General features: G+C 44.9%; 1 protein-coding gene across 1 annotated transcript in view; it reads right to left on the bottom strand.

The window, feature by feature from the left end:
* Positions 1-15,587, bottom strand: part of IQSEC3 (IQ motif and Sec7 domain ArfGEF 3) — a 97,207-nt gene extending 81,620 nt beyond the window's left edge. The window contains exon 1 of the mRNA XM_035550876.1: positions 15,070-15,587. Within this exon, the coding sequence (XP_035406769.1) occupies positions 15,070-15,587 (518 nt within the window). The remainder of the gene's footprint in view (positions 1-15,069) is intronic.
* Between the last annotated feature and the right edge of the window lie 859 nt (positions 15,588-16,446).

The following is a 16,446-nucleotide window of genomic DNA, read 5'->3' as shown; positions in this document are numbered from 1 at the left end:
TTACCACAGTGAATTGTTCTCTTACTGACTACAGGCATTGTTGACTAGAGTGCAACCCTTCTTTCTTGTTTGCTTATTCAAGATATTTTTTAGTTAGCAATGCAGCCTGTATTTCTACCAAGGCTGAAATAGTCTTCCCTCTTGACTGTTCAATCCAGCTACTAAAAGTTTAATTAAATCTGCATCTGTTGCTTGTGGCCCCTGTAGAACTCCAAGGGCCTCTGCTCCCTCCTCACTTACGTCTGTTCATGGCATGGGCTTCCACTGGGCTGCTTTCGTCGCGTTGAAGGGTTACTCTCAATTTACGTCAAAGTAAACAGAACCAGTATTATGCACTGTGTAGGAGACAATGGGAACAGACCAAGTATGGGAGTAATTTTCTTTTTTAGATCTATAGTTAATTCTGTAGAAAATCTGTTCTGAATGCTGCTTGGGAGATGGCTTGATCTGTCTTTTCTTGAAAACCTATTCTTATGTAATTAATAATTAACAACATCAAAAGCCTGATTGAGAAAATCTGTTTGGATTCTTTATAGTCAAATCCCCAAACAGCCAATGAATTCATATGCAGAAAACCTGTGTCAAGGAAATTCAGTGTGTTTTTCTACACAGGAGATTTTCAGCTGACTGTGGAATTGCTACACTCTTTCTACCATCTCAGTTACGATTCGGCGAGCAACATGGGACATCAGAAGCTCTCTGGTGAATAGATCGTGTGTCAACACAAGTTACACAAAAGGGTGTAAGCATTCCCACTTGTGCACCAGCATTGTGCCATTGGAACAGCATTCCCATCCTCCAAAACTGGCCAGAAATATCCTCAGTGGAAGGACCTGCTATTATTAACTAGAATACCTATTAGCAAATGAGGCAATTTCTGTCTTGGTACTAGTGGAAATCACAAGGCTGAAAAGACAAAGACCAGCTTGAACCATTCAGTGAAAAGGAGTTCCCTGAGAGGTAGAACCTTACAAAGGAAGAGAGAAAGGGAGGGGTCAGTGACTGCCAGCACAACTGGATCCTGCTAGTCCACACCTATCCATCCACATAGCTCTGCTGCTGACATAGAAAGCTCTGTTATCTCTGATATTCCTCTGTTATCCCATGATATTCCAGTTTGGATTGTGCATACAGCTCTGCTGGTGCATTAGAATCCAGTCTTAGCCTTTCCCGTGTTATTCAAGTCTTGCTCCTTCAAGCACTCTCACCAATGTTGCTAGTCATGCAGCATCTACTAGGCCTTGGTGCAACATTTTTCTTTGAGTCCTGCAGTATCACTGCTGCCAGTTCTCTGCATCTCCTCCTCAAACTGCAGACCTCTCACATTCACCTCAATTCAGACCAGCAACTCCTACCTTGTAAATGAAGTTCTGGACTTGTGCAGCAACTCTGCTGATCAAACTTGAGTTTTCCAGTTGGGGAAATACCTACACTACAAGGGTTGACACAAGTCACTAAGCTCACTTCAATGAGCAAAGTCAAGGTAGCCTCCAGGCATGACACCTACTTCATGAACTTCTTGCCTTCGAAGCTTTCCCTGCCCAGCAGAGGGTAGTGGCAGCAGACAAAATGCACTGTTTCAGTTTAAATAAGAGCATCCCCTGCTATAATGTTCCTGCTAGGAGAAAGAGGAGCAGGGGCCAGGCAAGTAAGGATGAAAAAGAGGTACTGTCTGGAAGGAGACTTGAAGTTGTGAGAGGGGGTTCATATTCTCTTCCTGAGGGCAAGTTTCATTCTTTCTGGTATCATTTCAAATGCTGCTGTTGCTATCAGAAGCCAAACAGGTCCTAACTTTTCTTCCTAATGTTAATAAAAGGAGTAATAATTGAGAAATGTCATGAGTTGGTCATATTTTAGCTTTTTTCTTTTTTTGAGATATCTCCAATCATCCTGCATCCCAAGGGACAGTTACTAATTGTGCCTCCTGCTAGTGTTCACCCCAAGGAATTCAAAACAGCAGCAAATAAAATCGGAATGGAGAAATAACAAATAGAGCTGGAAGATAAAGGAAAGAGAGTGATGTCCTGATTCTCAGATGCAGAGTCCTTTCAAGTGGAGGAAATCGTTATTCTCCTACAATGCAAGCTGAGAGGAAAAAGCAACCACCATAAGTAACTCCTTGCTAGTAAGAGAAAGGAACTCCAGAAAAATCCAAAGCACATTTGTATCCTTAAGGTATTCCTGCCCTTGTTCCAGATCTCTCTCGTCATCTCTTTTCATTCCCAAATGCAGGCTAGGTCTATACCAAATACATCCCCTGACTGTGGGAAATGGATTCAAGCTGCAGAAAAATTCCCCAAATGTGTCCCCCTTTCATACATGCATGACAGCGTGCCAAAGAGCACCCTTCAGGTTTATAAAGTGGTGGAGTCTGCCCCAATACTTACTGAAAACAAAGGCCTGCCAAAACGCCATCTTATAAGACAAGTCCCTGTACAAAGGGACAGTAAGAGAAAATCAGACTGAGCTAATGGAACTTTTTTACCATCAAGCACTGTACCACAAACCAGAGTGATGGGAGAAGGGCAAGTGCTCTTTTTATTACTGGAAACGAGAAGAACCCTCAGCCCAGCATCCATTAAACTACACATATCAGTCATGCAAGAGTTCTCCTTGGATGAGGCAGAAAGAATCTGACCAAGCAAGACTTTGAATCTGTCTGCAGGACTAGCTGTTTGCACAGACTGCTGATTGTGTCAGGGGAGGAGGGGACAAAGGCAACAGACCCCAGAATGGCTCTGTATTTAACGGCAGACGGGGAGGGAAAATATAGCTGTGGAAAGAAGGAACTGTACCTTGCTAGGCAGTGGTTTTTGGAGAAGGCACTCTGTCAACTTATTCACATGCACAGCTGTGATAATTACTTTCCGCTTCCCTAGCTCACATGCAGTGCCTACCTCTGTGGGAGGCTTTTCCTTTTGCTCCCACGAGAGGAATGATTTTTGGTGTCTTCTGCGAGCTTACTGAGCTGTCTCCCATTAACCAGACTGAAACAGCAGAGATTGTAGGCTCTCAAACTACCCTTGTATCTCTACCCCCTCCCCACATCATTCTCTGCAACCTGTAATTGATTGCTGCAAGAAGCAAAACACACTCCAGCAACTTAGACATCACCTTTTGACTCAGACACACTTTCTTTCTGGACTAACTGCCCTTGTAAACCTTGCTGGACTTTCACGTAATACACATTCACAGCCCTGTCAACCTGAAACCATGTGTCTTAATTGCTCACGTTCAAGACTCAACTTTACCTCCAGCCCCCACTGCTCATTCTTTCTAATACATATATATATATGACAACAATCACAAGTGGCTGTTAGGGATTTTTGGCCAAGCTCTAGACTGTTATTTGGGCAAAACTCTTCCTGATATCAAGCTGTCCAGAGAGTGAATCAGATTTCAGCATTTAGGGCAGTGTTATTTATGCCACAGAAGTGACCTCATAACATTTAGCACTTCTCGTCCTGTTTGTCTCCTTCTTTCAAGGCACTACAGCCTACTTGACAGATCAGAGCCCTGGGACACAGGTTTTACTCTCAGCTTTGGATAGCTGGGTGAACTCAAGCAAAACATTTTCCATCTCTTCATCCCCTTCTGTAAAATGAGGACTGCCTTTGTAAGCACTGAAGGGTCTACTGATAAAGAGTGATGCGGAAGAGTCAGTGGTATTATTATTAGTTATTCTTGCATGGTCTTTCTATTATCCATCCTGCAGCAAGACCTTGTCACGGGGAGAGATGTACTAGAGGAAAAGCTTACATACTTTCTACTTGCTGCACCTTTAGATATTGGTAGGGACATACACTCATACACTGGCAATATCCCACCTGCCAATAAGTGCACTACTTCCCTAAGCAATTTAGAAAATGTAACATTACTGTGTAAATGTGCTCATCTCTGAAATGCAGCTGTTTCTGGTGTTAGATACGAGAGTTGGCCATAGCAGCTTGCAATGAAGCCTTGTAAAAAAGAAAAAAAAAGAAAAAAAAGGCAGCAGAAGAATGGCCCTGATTCCTTAGTGTTTTGTAAGTCATATTATCATTTGTGCTTGAGGTACTGGAATGTGAACTGCTCAGTGAGGATTTGCTAGCATTTCAAACCCATGTCACAAAAGAGACAACAACTTCAGAAGAGGAAGACAATTAAGAATGGGCCCTGCTGTCAGTTAGACATAATAGTGAGAGGAACACACTGACAGATTTTCACCAGCATGTGGACAGGGATAATGCCCTTGTTCTCTGTGTGCACATCCTGTGAAAGGTTGAAGGTGGCTATGGTCCCCAACACCTAGTCGGAAAAGCAGGTGCTAATGTCAGGTGGGGGCATCCTGAAAGGGATGCTCTCTCCAGCCTATTCCACTGTCTTCTCCTAGCACTCCGGATACCTCTTGGAGATCTCCCACACAGTGATCAGGCTAAACTGCTTGGTCAAAATGCCTGGTAAATTTCTTCATGAGATCCGAAAAATTCATATCCCCCAGTGATGAGAGCTAGCCACATATACTCGGGGCATACAGTAGCATGCTCCTTCCTTGAGCACAGGACTTGCAGACTGGAAAGGTAGCTTCAAGCAGTCAGTATCTGTTAAGAGTAATGTTCAGTGTGTGCTGTTTATTAATAATTTCTCCTGAGTAGGAAGCCTCATAAAAATAGAACATAAACCCCTGTCATTCCTTCCCTCCCCCCAGCTACATTAAAGTATCATTACAGTCACACACATAAAAGAACCAGGCATTCAAGCACTTCACAGCCCCTGCAGGGTAAGGTTACTGAGGCTCCTGGTACTCCTGCAATCTAGTTTCCTGTTTCTCCTTACCCTTTTAACTCCTCTGCATTGTTGTCCACTCCTCTGCTGGCTTGTATCTCCGTGCACAGACAACCTCTGCAGAACCCAGAAGCATGGTATACCTATTCTGTGACTGCTGCGCAGGCTTTGGAGAGCATGCAGATGCTCACACCCCTGGGACGCAGTCCTGAGGCAATGCCACAGCCATGCTTTCAGGATTGGGATTTGAAGAGCAGGTTAATACAGACTTAAAACCCGCCTGAAGGTTGCCCTTAGCAGAGAGTAGAGACACACAGTAGATGCCTCTCATCCTCTTCTTCCACTCTTCCCGTTACTAATATTTCTTCTCTTCTGCTGACCAGTAAAATAACTTGCTGAAAGCAACTAGAGTTCAGCATAAGTCTGATTCCTTCCTTAAAAAAGGAGCAGATTCTTTCCTCCGTATTCGGGAGGGAAAAGACCTTTAAATGTCTGATAATGTGGGTTGTTTTTTGTGTTTTTTATTTTTTTGGGGGGGGGAGTTTGCCAATGCTTTTCATCCATCAAGGACACAATCTGGTATTCCCTGTCTTCTTGTCAGCATAAGAGCCATGGTAAATGAGGTGACAGAGGTGATATCATAGTTCCAACCAGAGCGTGTCTACTAAGTCAAATATTTATGTATTCAGCTTGACAAACACTCCTTTCTTGGCAGAAACAAGGGACCAGCAGTGGATGTTGCTGCAGCTAACATGGAGATCAGTATTTTCCCAAATGAGTAATAAAGAATTCTTGGGGGAAACATTATAGCAGTTGGCTGTGCCATCCCAAATGAGTGGCATGGCAAGCATGCACAGAATGTGATAGGCTAACAGCTAACTCAAATGAACTAGCTCCAGTGGTGGGACGGAAGTCAGTTCAAGTAGAACTGTTAATGTAGATGATAAGTATGAGTGTTATCTCACATCCCTTCAAATATGTTAAGTGAGTTCAGCCACTTAGTTGCATTTAATTGCTAAGTGAATCTGTCTCTTAGACTTACCTGGATTTGAAAACAGTGCAAATTACTGATCAGAGCCATTTGGTCTATCTATATTAGGAGTTTGACTTGATATAGGTTTATTGGCTCAAAACATTATTGAAGAAAACTGCTTGTAGAGAGGTCTTTGGCATGAGAACCAAGGAATTCTCAGAGAAAAGAGCGATTCCTCAGATTCTTTGCAAGTTCAGATGAAGGTTAGTGGTCCAGTGTGCATGGATATCAGCATGGGGCCTCAGGACAAATCCAGATACTCAGTTACTATGGTGAAGGGGGCCATGTGAGCACCTAGGCAGACACAGGCAATTTACTGGTGTCCTACTGGGAATGGATTTGCAAATTAAAAACCAGCAAATGAAAGACAAGGGCATTTGTGAGGATGCTGAACTGACTGAAGAGATGAAACTTTTCCTGGAGCAGCCCAATAGAGACAGAAACAGTATTTCTCACAGAGGGGTAAAAGAAAGGAAAGAAAGGTTTGAGCTTGGTTCCATAAATGAAGTAGAAAGAAAGGTAATAATCTCCACAGATCTGGAGAGGTACCTCTCTTTTGCAAAATGTCATCACGTATAGAGTCCACTAAGGATCTCAGTGCCAAAACCACACCTCTCCAGGAGGCAGATCCAAGAACGTTCCACAGAGGCGGTGCCCACGCAGGCACAGCAGCAAGAAGATGCTGGATGCTGAGGCTGAAGGAGGTACTGTCAGAACAACTCTCTCACTGGAGCAGAATAGTGTGAACCGCTTTGGAGGACTGCCTGGAATTCGACATGAGAGAGACAAACAGATCGACAGCAAGGTCCTGAATTTTAATAGAATGGTCAGAAATTGAGAAAAACATCCAAAGCACAGAGAACCCCAAGCCTCCTTAAGATCCATAACATTCTGTGTGTCAATTTTCTACTAGTCTTGAAAATGACAGAGATGTTTTAGTGCAAATATAAATCAACCTCTTTAGTACTAATTGTGTCAGCAGCAGCCCATGACCATGCAAATCCAGGCCGGTGCATTAAGATGATCCACCAACTTCATATGTGAAGCCTGGAGGAGTAACAGGGAGGACTAATTTGACAATGGTAAACCTCAACCTAGTGCCCACTGGATTCCTACAGTAATTTCCCAATTCTTTGTAATTTTAATCTTCCAAGACTTTTAAAAGGCACACAGAACACTAGCTCCATGAAAATGTCACAAATTTGGAGTGGACTGCTCAGCCACTTTGAGGTACTGGAGAGCTAATTTAAAAAATATCTAGGGTCTTTTTTTGCCTGGATTCCTAAGCAAAATAGGTTTTCTGTGACCATATATTCTTTTCTTTTTTCCTTCTAATCATGTGTCTTTGTCTTTCTGTGTGTGCACGTGCATATGCGCCTCTATGTTGGTTCCTACTTTGTAACTAAGCCAAGTTTGAGTGAGTAATAGTGGTCTCTGAGAGATTAACCTCTTACAAATTCCATGAAAATAGCTGGTGGTGTGGAACAGAGAGAACTTTGTAGGTTCTCCACTGAGGGAAAGCCTTCAGAGCGAGCTGAACTCATTTCACATTGAAGTCTCCATGTTGGAGAGAGATGTTATAAAAGCCTCAGCACCAGGAGAAGCATAGATCAGAACTCACATCTTGTCAGGCATTAGAAAACGTCACCATGACACAAATCTTTTGGAAGCCAAGCTTCGTTAGCTCTGCAGCTCACAGACCCCCTTGTTTTCACCTAGAAGAGGGCAGGAAGGATAAGGTTTGTCACTTTTTCTTTCTTATTCAAAATCAGCTCAATTTCCCCAAAATACCCTTTCTCAGACGTGACTAATCATGGAAAATATTGATTCCCTTCTATCCCTGTCAGAAAGTTATAACTTCAGAGCACATGAAAATAACAGCTGATCAATGGACATAATCTCAGCAAAGGCAATAAAAATAATACCTGTGTGAGAAGCAGCCTGTGAGTGTATACAAAAGGTAGAGCACAGGAAAAGAACATTATAAAACAGAACAAATACATATTTATAAGCCTGCAGCGGCAAAACGCTTAACTTAAATTAAAATACCATAGGAAAATATTACAAACCTACTAGATGAAGGATCAGAACGCTGTTTAATGGCTTTCTCATTGTTCAGTGTTATCTCTGTGATCAGCTGCTATCTATTGCTATTGTCAACACTCATTTACACTAGTGGATGCATATGTATTTGTGTGTGAGGACAGATGCACAAAATCTAGTACACATCCTCAGGTGATGTAAATTGCCATGGCTGTATTGACGTCAGTAAAGATACACTGATTTCCTCCCGCTGACAGTTTGCTTTTCTGTATGTAAAAGGCACAGAAGCTAGGTGCTGTTTCAACTTTGCTCTTAGACATTTACGGTAGGCAAACGCTCATGCAAATACATTCTCTCTCGTATGTGCAAATACACATATTGCTCTGCAGTACACATTGCAAGTAATGACAGGAGATTCATACTCCTTCCTATGCTGAAATTTATAAAAAGGATTGTTCCTGATCTGTCTGCCCACTCTTATCTGTAACAATATATCCCCAATTGCTTTGCTACAGATCTTAAAAAATACAGAGATGAAAGGGACTGTCCAGCATCAGAAGACTGTTAAAAATACATTTAGGAGGGATTGAACTTTGATCTTAAGACTGTTAGTCCACTACTCTAAGATCTTTCTGCCTCTTAAACAGAGCCATTGCTCAAAACAAATCCAACTCTCATTTTCTCACCTAGGGCTTAGATAAATGAAATGACAAATTCCAGAATAGATGAGTATAAGAATATTATTAATTTGTTTCAAGATACTACTCTTTGGGGGAAAAATTTAGATAGCACAAGCACATTAAAATATACCATATATTTTAAAGGTATGAAAGGAAAGGAAAAAAGGTCACATTTCAGGCTCTGTCTCCATAAATGACTATTTTCTCGTTTGCTCATTTGTTCTTACATGGTTCCATGGAATGTGGACCAAGCCATGATTACAGGCTACAGGTAATTTATGTCAAATGAAATATTTTCCATCCGTTATACAGAGGAATATTTCTGCCTTTCTATAATGTTTTCCTAAGGGAGAAACAACAAAAGGTTTCATACCAGAGAATGAAGGTGGAAAAAAAGGGAAAAAAATAACGGAAAAAAACACATCATTGAACTAAAAGAAAGGGGAAAAAAGCACCAAGGCTATTATAGGGAAAATAACAGCAAAAGCAGAGGGTCTATAAACCCTAGGTACAGAAAGATTAAGATAGAGACAGTAGCTCTTTTTCACTGTTTCTACTTGGATTACAATGCAGAAGGAAAAAAAAAAGTAAATGTAAGATAGGCATCACTACAATCTAACACATCCATTTGTCTATAGGTACTTATAGGTATATTGCAGAAATATTTTTTGTTTTATCAGGTAAACACTTCCTTTGAATGAGCAGAGAGATGCCGAAATTAATCAAAGACCAAACTGCCCGCTACCAAGCTCCGGTCTGGCATCTTCCAAGGACTAGAAAAGCATCCCAAGGCTAGATTTCTCTGGCTTACTCTGAATAAAAGTGCAAATAATTTCATGTAGGGTGTAGGTGAAAATGTGTACAGTCTATGCCTCCTATAAGTAGCCACTTGCTGCATGCATAAGCTGTATGTACCATGCCCAAACCGTATATTCCCGTGTGCACATCTTTTTGCGAAGGACAGGGAGTATCAGTCACTTGTTGCAATCTCAGAACGATGGGTGTCCTTCCATGCTCCATGTGTTGCAAAGAAAGGGACAGCTGGCCCAAGAGTCACCTGGCAGAAATTCTCAAAGGTGTCTTTAATACCTATTCATCTGGGGTATTTTTCCATTTATACAATTTTCAAACAGCTATGCATGAATTCTTTTGATTGCTAACAGTGCTGCCATGCAAGCCCATTGCTCCTGAAGTCCCCTCGTGAGCCTTAACCTCCGAAGTGACACCAAGCGGGCCGACACAAAGCATGTGCAAGAAAGGTACCCTTGCCACCAGAGAAGAGCATCCTGGCTGCAACAGAGCGTATAGCTGAGTGACATAAAAATATCTCCATCTCACGAGAAAAACAAAACAATGCGTATGCATCCCTGCATTTAAGCATTAAACATTTCACCTTTTTTGCTGTTGCTTTGAGCCCTGGCTTATTGTTGTTAAGGTTAGTGTGAGTCTTTGTTAGACTGCTCTAGCTGGGCTCGGGACGCCAAACTCAGCAGTATCTGTCCCAAACACAACAGTTAGTACTGCACACAGACTCCTTCCCGAGGCTGCCAGCCAGCCAGTAAGACTTCCCACAGCAGCATTTTTAGGCCTTGATAGTGTGTTTCTCTGGCTGGGACATTATATAGCATCATATTGCAGTTCTGTCCCCGTGGGGGGAATTCCTCATGCCATCTTTACTACGCCATTTTATACCTAGAATTTCATCCTGAACTCCTCCTAAGCTGAGACTTTTTCCTTCTCTTGCCTCATCTGATTTCTTATAATATTGTTATGAATCATTAATTCCATATTCCTTTGCCTGGGACTTTATAGGCCCTGATGCAGATATGACGCAGGTGTGTTCGTATCTTAAAGAATGTCTTAGGCTGATTACCATGTGAATGGAACCAGTACAGATATATCTTAAAATGGGACACATTCATAGAGACTCTACTTTCTTTTCTGTTCTCATTGTAATCTTTATTTCAGTCTCGTCTAAGCAGGGCTTTGGCATCCATGCAGCTATGCCAATGCAAACTCCTGTCATTTGAAACCAGCTTACAGCGCTCTACTCCAAATAACTTTTGATGCTGAAACTGTGCATTGCTAGCAGGGATTTTCAGAACCCAGGGCAGCCCCAATGCAACTATTTCTGGTGTGTGAAAGCTCAAGGGAGTTAGACTCTGAAGTAGGCTGGGGGAAATCTGAATCCAAAAGAATGAAAGCAGAGGGCATATGTAGCACTCCTTGTGCACCCAAAGTGAATGGAATGGGTATCTGGGGTACACGGGCAATTCAGAGTTGCTCTGGCCTTTTTTTTTCCCTTTTTTCTTTTTTTTTCCTTTTTTTTTTCTTTGTGTGTGCTGGTGCAATGCGCAAATATAGCAAAATATGTTAATAGTAAGCCGTAATATTTACAGTTATTGTTAGTACCCATTGAAATCTGTGGGATTTTGTCTAATGCCTTTACCCTGGAGATAATCCATAGAATAGAACATTAATGCATAGTTAAAAAGAAAAATTATGGAAAACAACACCTCTGCATATGCAATATCTTCATTTCAAAGTTACATAATTGAGCTTTTGAAATTAAACAAAAATACAGCAAACAGCCTCAGACCACAGCACCGACTAGGTGCCTCTAACAATATCTTTTAAAACACGCCTCTTTAATAAGATAAAAAATACTGTCCTAAACCAATACAAAATAAAATAGAATAGGTTTCAGCTTAATGCAAATACAAATGAGCTCTAAGACCTCTGGGAAAACGTGATTTTAGAAAATTTCTTCCAAGAGTCTTAAGAGTTTGTTTTGCATGATGAGACGATCTTGCAGAGCAAACAGAGACTAATAATTTAAAGGAGCTACTTAGCTTCTATAAGTCGTGCCAGACAAATACTGTTTCTACACCTGCTCTCAGTGTTGGTGTCATGATTAAAAGAAGACTTGAATGCTACACTGAATGTTCATAAATCGCATATACACCTTTCGATGGAAGAAACAGCAACTGAATGTTAACTATTATTTAATTGTATTACCCAAAGTGAGTTTTCCAGAAAACGCACGGGCTCAAAATCTGAAGTCCTTCCATAGGCAGAGCTTCACTGAGAGAGTTCCACTGAAAAAAGACTGCAAGATTCAGGCCATTTAGACTTAATGTGCTAAATTCAACCCTGTGGCATTTCTCTGATACTCAATGAAGGGTACTGAGGACTGGAAAAGAAGGTAGTTTTCTGATAAAGATGGGGAGGAAAATTTATACTCACGCCATTTGATGATACTTTCGGGTGGTCCCTTAAGACAAGAGGCTGCCTAGTAAGGGTGATCTAAGCCATGCTAATTTAGCAACCTGTATTTTTGAAGCAAAACATTCCATGACGAATGACCTTATTTTTTTGTTTTTAAAGCTGTGAGGTGCTTATGCAATAGATTCCTAAGGTAGAAAGAGACAGATGCCATAGAATAATAATCAGCCTAATCCTTGCTCAGAATCTCTGCAAAAATCTTTCTCCCTGTCTCCCCTTTCATAGGTAAGCTCAGTGCTACCTTTTCTCAGGCAACATGCGGCAACAATTAGTGTGCCTCTGCAAAAACTCAGGAATTCTTCCCTTCTAGAGGAGGGATTGTGTTTTTATTCTCTTTAAAAATGTAATTTTCTTATTAAAAAGAAAAAAAACGCAAACACAGCAACAACAAAAATTGTATTAGTTTTAAAGAGAGCTAACAACGAAAGTAAGACTGAACTTCCCTTAAAAAGAAGAGATGATTCTGTTGTTTTTTTCTTCCAAGCCCCTTGCAGAAGACTGCCCTACTTGACATGAATAGTCACATGTGTCCAAAAGCTCAGCTCTTGACTTCTATCCAGGGCTTGAGGTGAGCTGGGCTGCAAAAAACCTCAATCCTAGATCAAATCGAGCAAAATCCCTGGGCTGTGTCTGAGGTAAGACGAGGCACCACCAGTACATTTAAACATGCTGCCCAGAACCTCCTGTTTTTGTGAGAGGCAGAGGAAATCCCATCACCGGGTTGTGATTGCCGGGCACTGCCTGGGCGCTGCTTTAGCCCTTGATTTCAGCCACTGCATCTTGTCGTGCTAAAATATCATTTCTGTTCTGTTTAGAGTGGCCATTTTCTGTAGTGAGCAGCCAGTTCTTACACTCTTGGCTAAGGGGAAAAAAACAGAGGACATTGAATTTCAGGGTTTACACTACAGGGAAAAACACATTCAGATTTGTGTAGGAAGGAAGGAAGCGCAGACACCTAATCTGTGTAGGTATTGAAGTACATGTCCCCTGCTGTCACGCAAAAGCCAAAATACAACTCTCAGGTTAGCCAGCTGGATCATAAGGGATACTGGGCATGCTGTCAAAAAGGTGGTGAAAGATCCTCCACATTCGCGTTGCCTTTAAGTTAGGCTTTGCAGTCCCTTTGATTTCCTTCTAACAGTCAGAGATGAGAGAGGATGAAACCCGGTGTACACAATCAAGGGGAAAAAAAGGAACCTGCAGGAGTGAGAACTGTAGACTGTTTTGCATCTTTCCTATTTCCCTTTCTATACAAAGACTTTGGTTTGCCTATGCTATAGAAGTAAACAGAAGCAGACTATTTCAATCTTCGTGAGTGAAGAGCGCTGCAGGGATTGCTATGTTATCCCCAGCAGCAGCCCTGACTTTCCACAAAAAGGCTACATCCATCTATCTATCTATCTGTTATTTATAGATTGTGGTACGATATGTCAGTGATCAGCTGTGTTCTTAAAGCACTTCTCTTTGTGCCTTTTGATACGTAGAACAGATCCACGATTCTTGTCCCAACCAAACCCCACGACAAAAAAGCTCGGATAAGGAAGAGACATTTAGACATGCACAGAAATTGATTCTTCAATCTGTGTAATGACATATGTTAGAAACTCTGTTCGGAAGAAAGGAAAGCCCTTGCTAATACGACATTTCTAACAGAGCCCTCACTGCAGGGGTTCACTATTTCAAAAACAATGAGGTTGATTATGCATTTTTATACGGATTTCTCACTGTTTTCAACTGAGTGACTTCAACTAAGCCATTCCGGATTTACAGCAGCATGAGCTCAGGATCTGGCCCCACGTCTTTTTAAAACTTCATCCACTGCATGATGAATAAGGGCCAGATCCTGCAAATGCTTACTACCTGTATCAATACTCTGAGTATTTTAATACACTTGCTTCCTTTAAGGTGTGATCGCAAAACTGAATCATTACAGTGGAGTATTTTAGGAGTATGGACCTGTCTTTTGGGATTCAAGCATGCCTTGACTGTACGTAATCCTTTAATAGTATTTCTTTCAATAGTAATTTCTCTACTGATTTTCACAGAATCATGTGATAGATTGCTGTTGTGAAGCGGTGTAATTCTGCTTACACCGTCTGAAATTAAAGCTCCATATCATAGCTATGCTTCTGTGCTCAAAGCCAACATGACAGAGAAGGGGCCCTTGTTTTTTTTAAAGTGTCAAAAGAGATAAGGAAGATGTTTAGGGCTATACATTGTCCTGCGTACTTTATGTTGGCATTACTATAAGCAAAACAATAGGGCTCATTCCAGAAAGGAAAAGCAGCTCTAGTTGTACTACTTACATTAGCTTCTTCCTCACGTGAAAGAAGCCACATCAGAAACTAAGCACCTTCCCTTCCTAAGTTCACTAACCGGCTTCAAGCAGAAAACATTCCCCTGCTTTCAAAGTGCCTAAACCAAGGCCAGCACAATGCCGAGTGCAGTTGTTATTACCAGCTGGCGAACTGACGGCATATACGGGACACACAATCCGAGCAAATGCGACTCCTCAGTAGTAGCCTCTTCCACCAGCTACAGTGCAGGAATGCTCATCCTTGTTTACTATACATGCATGCACACAGACCGTTATGACAGTATTCAGCACTAGTAGTCATGCTTTCTTCACTGAAGGGGAAAGACCAGCAAAAAAATACTTGGTCCTTTTGAAGCGCTGGATCGGTATCAGGTGCCACTCACCAAAAAAAAAGGCAACCCACACGCGCGTGCGATACGCATCGTAAATGTCAAACATATGTACAGCATCTGTATCTCTGCGAACCCACATGCATCATGCGCAACGTAACGCGTCCCCTCGCCCCTTACATCAGGGAGGGCAGGAAAATCCCCGCTCCTTCCTGGGAGCTGGGATTTTCCTTCCAGGGTCGATGGGCTTTTTGACGGATGCCGGTGACTTCAGGCAAGCAGAAGGAAGGCTTCCCCCTGCCTGGGCTACACCGTGCTCGTGTTTGCTCCAAGACTTATGTATTTATGTCAGGCGATGAGGGCACGATGCTGTGCGAGCGGGCAGCCCGGGTGGGCTCAGGCGGGCCACGGACACCTACCCCTGAAAGAAAAGCGGTCAGCGGGGAGGCAGGATGGGAGGCAGGAGCATCCTGGCTGCTCTGCTCCTCGCACTCTGCCTGCCCTCCCGGGGAAGGGGCGCACGGAGGGGAGGAGCGGGGATCCCCCGCCCGCCCACCCACCCACACGCTGCGGGGGGCCACAGCCCCGCTCCCCCTCGCCCCCGGGCCCCCCACTCACTCCGGTCTCCTGCTCAGGATGCCCTTCCCGATGGCCGGCGGGGTCTTGTGGTGGAGCAGGGCGCTGCAGCACCCCTTCTCCCTGCCCTCCTTCTCCGCGGGGGGCTGCGCGGGGGGGTGCTGGTGCCCGGCCGCCCGGCCGCCCCCGGGGCCGCCCCCCGCCGCCGGTTTCCCCGCGGGCTGCTGCAGCTGCGGCGGAGCCGGGAGCTGTTGGTGGTGCTGGAGCGGCTCGGGCCGGCCCGGCGGAGGCGGCGGGGAAGGCGGCGAAGGCGGCGGCGGCCCCGGGGGGTGCTCGGGCGGCGGTCCCGGGGGGGGCGCGGTGGCGGCGGGGGGCTCGCCGGGGGCCGGCTGCTGGCCGCGCAGGCTGCGGTTCTCGGTGCTCAGCTCGTCCAGCCGCCGCTCCAGCTCGTCGATGCGCTGCCGCTGGGTGTGGATGAGGCTCTGCTGGTTCTGCACGATGGCGGTGAGCTCCTTCAGGTACAGCACGGCGCGCACCGGGTTCTCCAGCAGGCTCTCCATGCCCCCGCGCGGACCCGACGGGCCCCCTCCGCCCGGCCGCCGGCCAGAGCGGCGCCTCGCTGCGGGGAGGCGGCCCGCACGCACCCGCCGGACCGCGCGCGCGCGCACGCACCCGCCGGAGCGCGCGCGCCCGCTCGCCCGCCCGCCCGCGCGGGCACGCGCCCGGCCAACGGCCGCCCGGTGGCACCGCGGGGGGGGCGAGGCGACCGTTGGGGGGGCGGGGGGGGGGGGGGGCGCCGCCGCCGAGAGCCCGCCCCGGCCCCGCCGCGCAGGCGCCGGGGGACGGAGGGGGGCGGGCGGGTGCTGAGGGGGTCCCGGCCCCGAGAGGGGGGCGGCTGACGGGGGGACCCCGGGGGGTGCCCCTGTCCCTGTCACCGACGTGCTGAGGGGAGGCAGCGCCTGACGGGAGCCCCCCGCCAGCCCGCCGCGGTCTGCTGGCCTCCCTCGGTGGCATTTCCGCGTGGTGCCTTTTTTTTTAATTCCCATCATGACTTAGTGGTTTCTTTTATTATTTTTTTTTTCATTTTTTCGGTTACACTTAACCAAACTGGAATAATTTGAGGTGTTTTTGGCTGCCCTGTCGGTAGCGGTCCTGTTTTTCACGCTGCCTTGTTAGCACGCAGGAGGGAAGGAGTTACCGAGGAAAATGGATGTCAGAGGAACCTGCCACATCCCCACGAGTTTGCCGCTCCTCTGAATCTTTGGTCTCCTTTGGCTTCTTGGGAAGAAAACGGGACAAAGTGCGGAGCTCCGCTTGGGCGTGTGGGGCAGAGAGAAGACAGGCAGGGCCCCCACTATTCATTTCTTTGCAGATGATGTCCATTTCTCAAGAAATGCCGTCCCTTGCCCTTCCTCATGC

Source organism: Cygnus atratus, chromosome 1 (assembly GCF_013377495.2).
Source record: "Cygnus atratus isolate AKBS03 ecotype Queensland, Australia chromosome 1, CAtr_DNAZoo_HiC_assembly, whole genome shotgun sequence".
Taxonomy (NCBI): domain Eukaryota; kingdom Metazoa; phylum Chordata; class Aves; order Anseriformes; family Anatidae; genus Cygnus; species Cygnus atratus.
The sequence above is the reverse complement of the archived record's forward strand: the minus strand, read 5'-3'. Positions and strand labels throughout refer to the sequence as shown.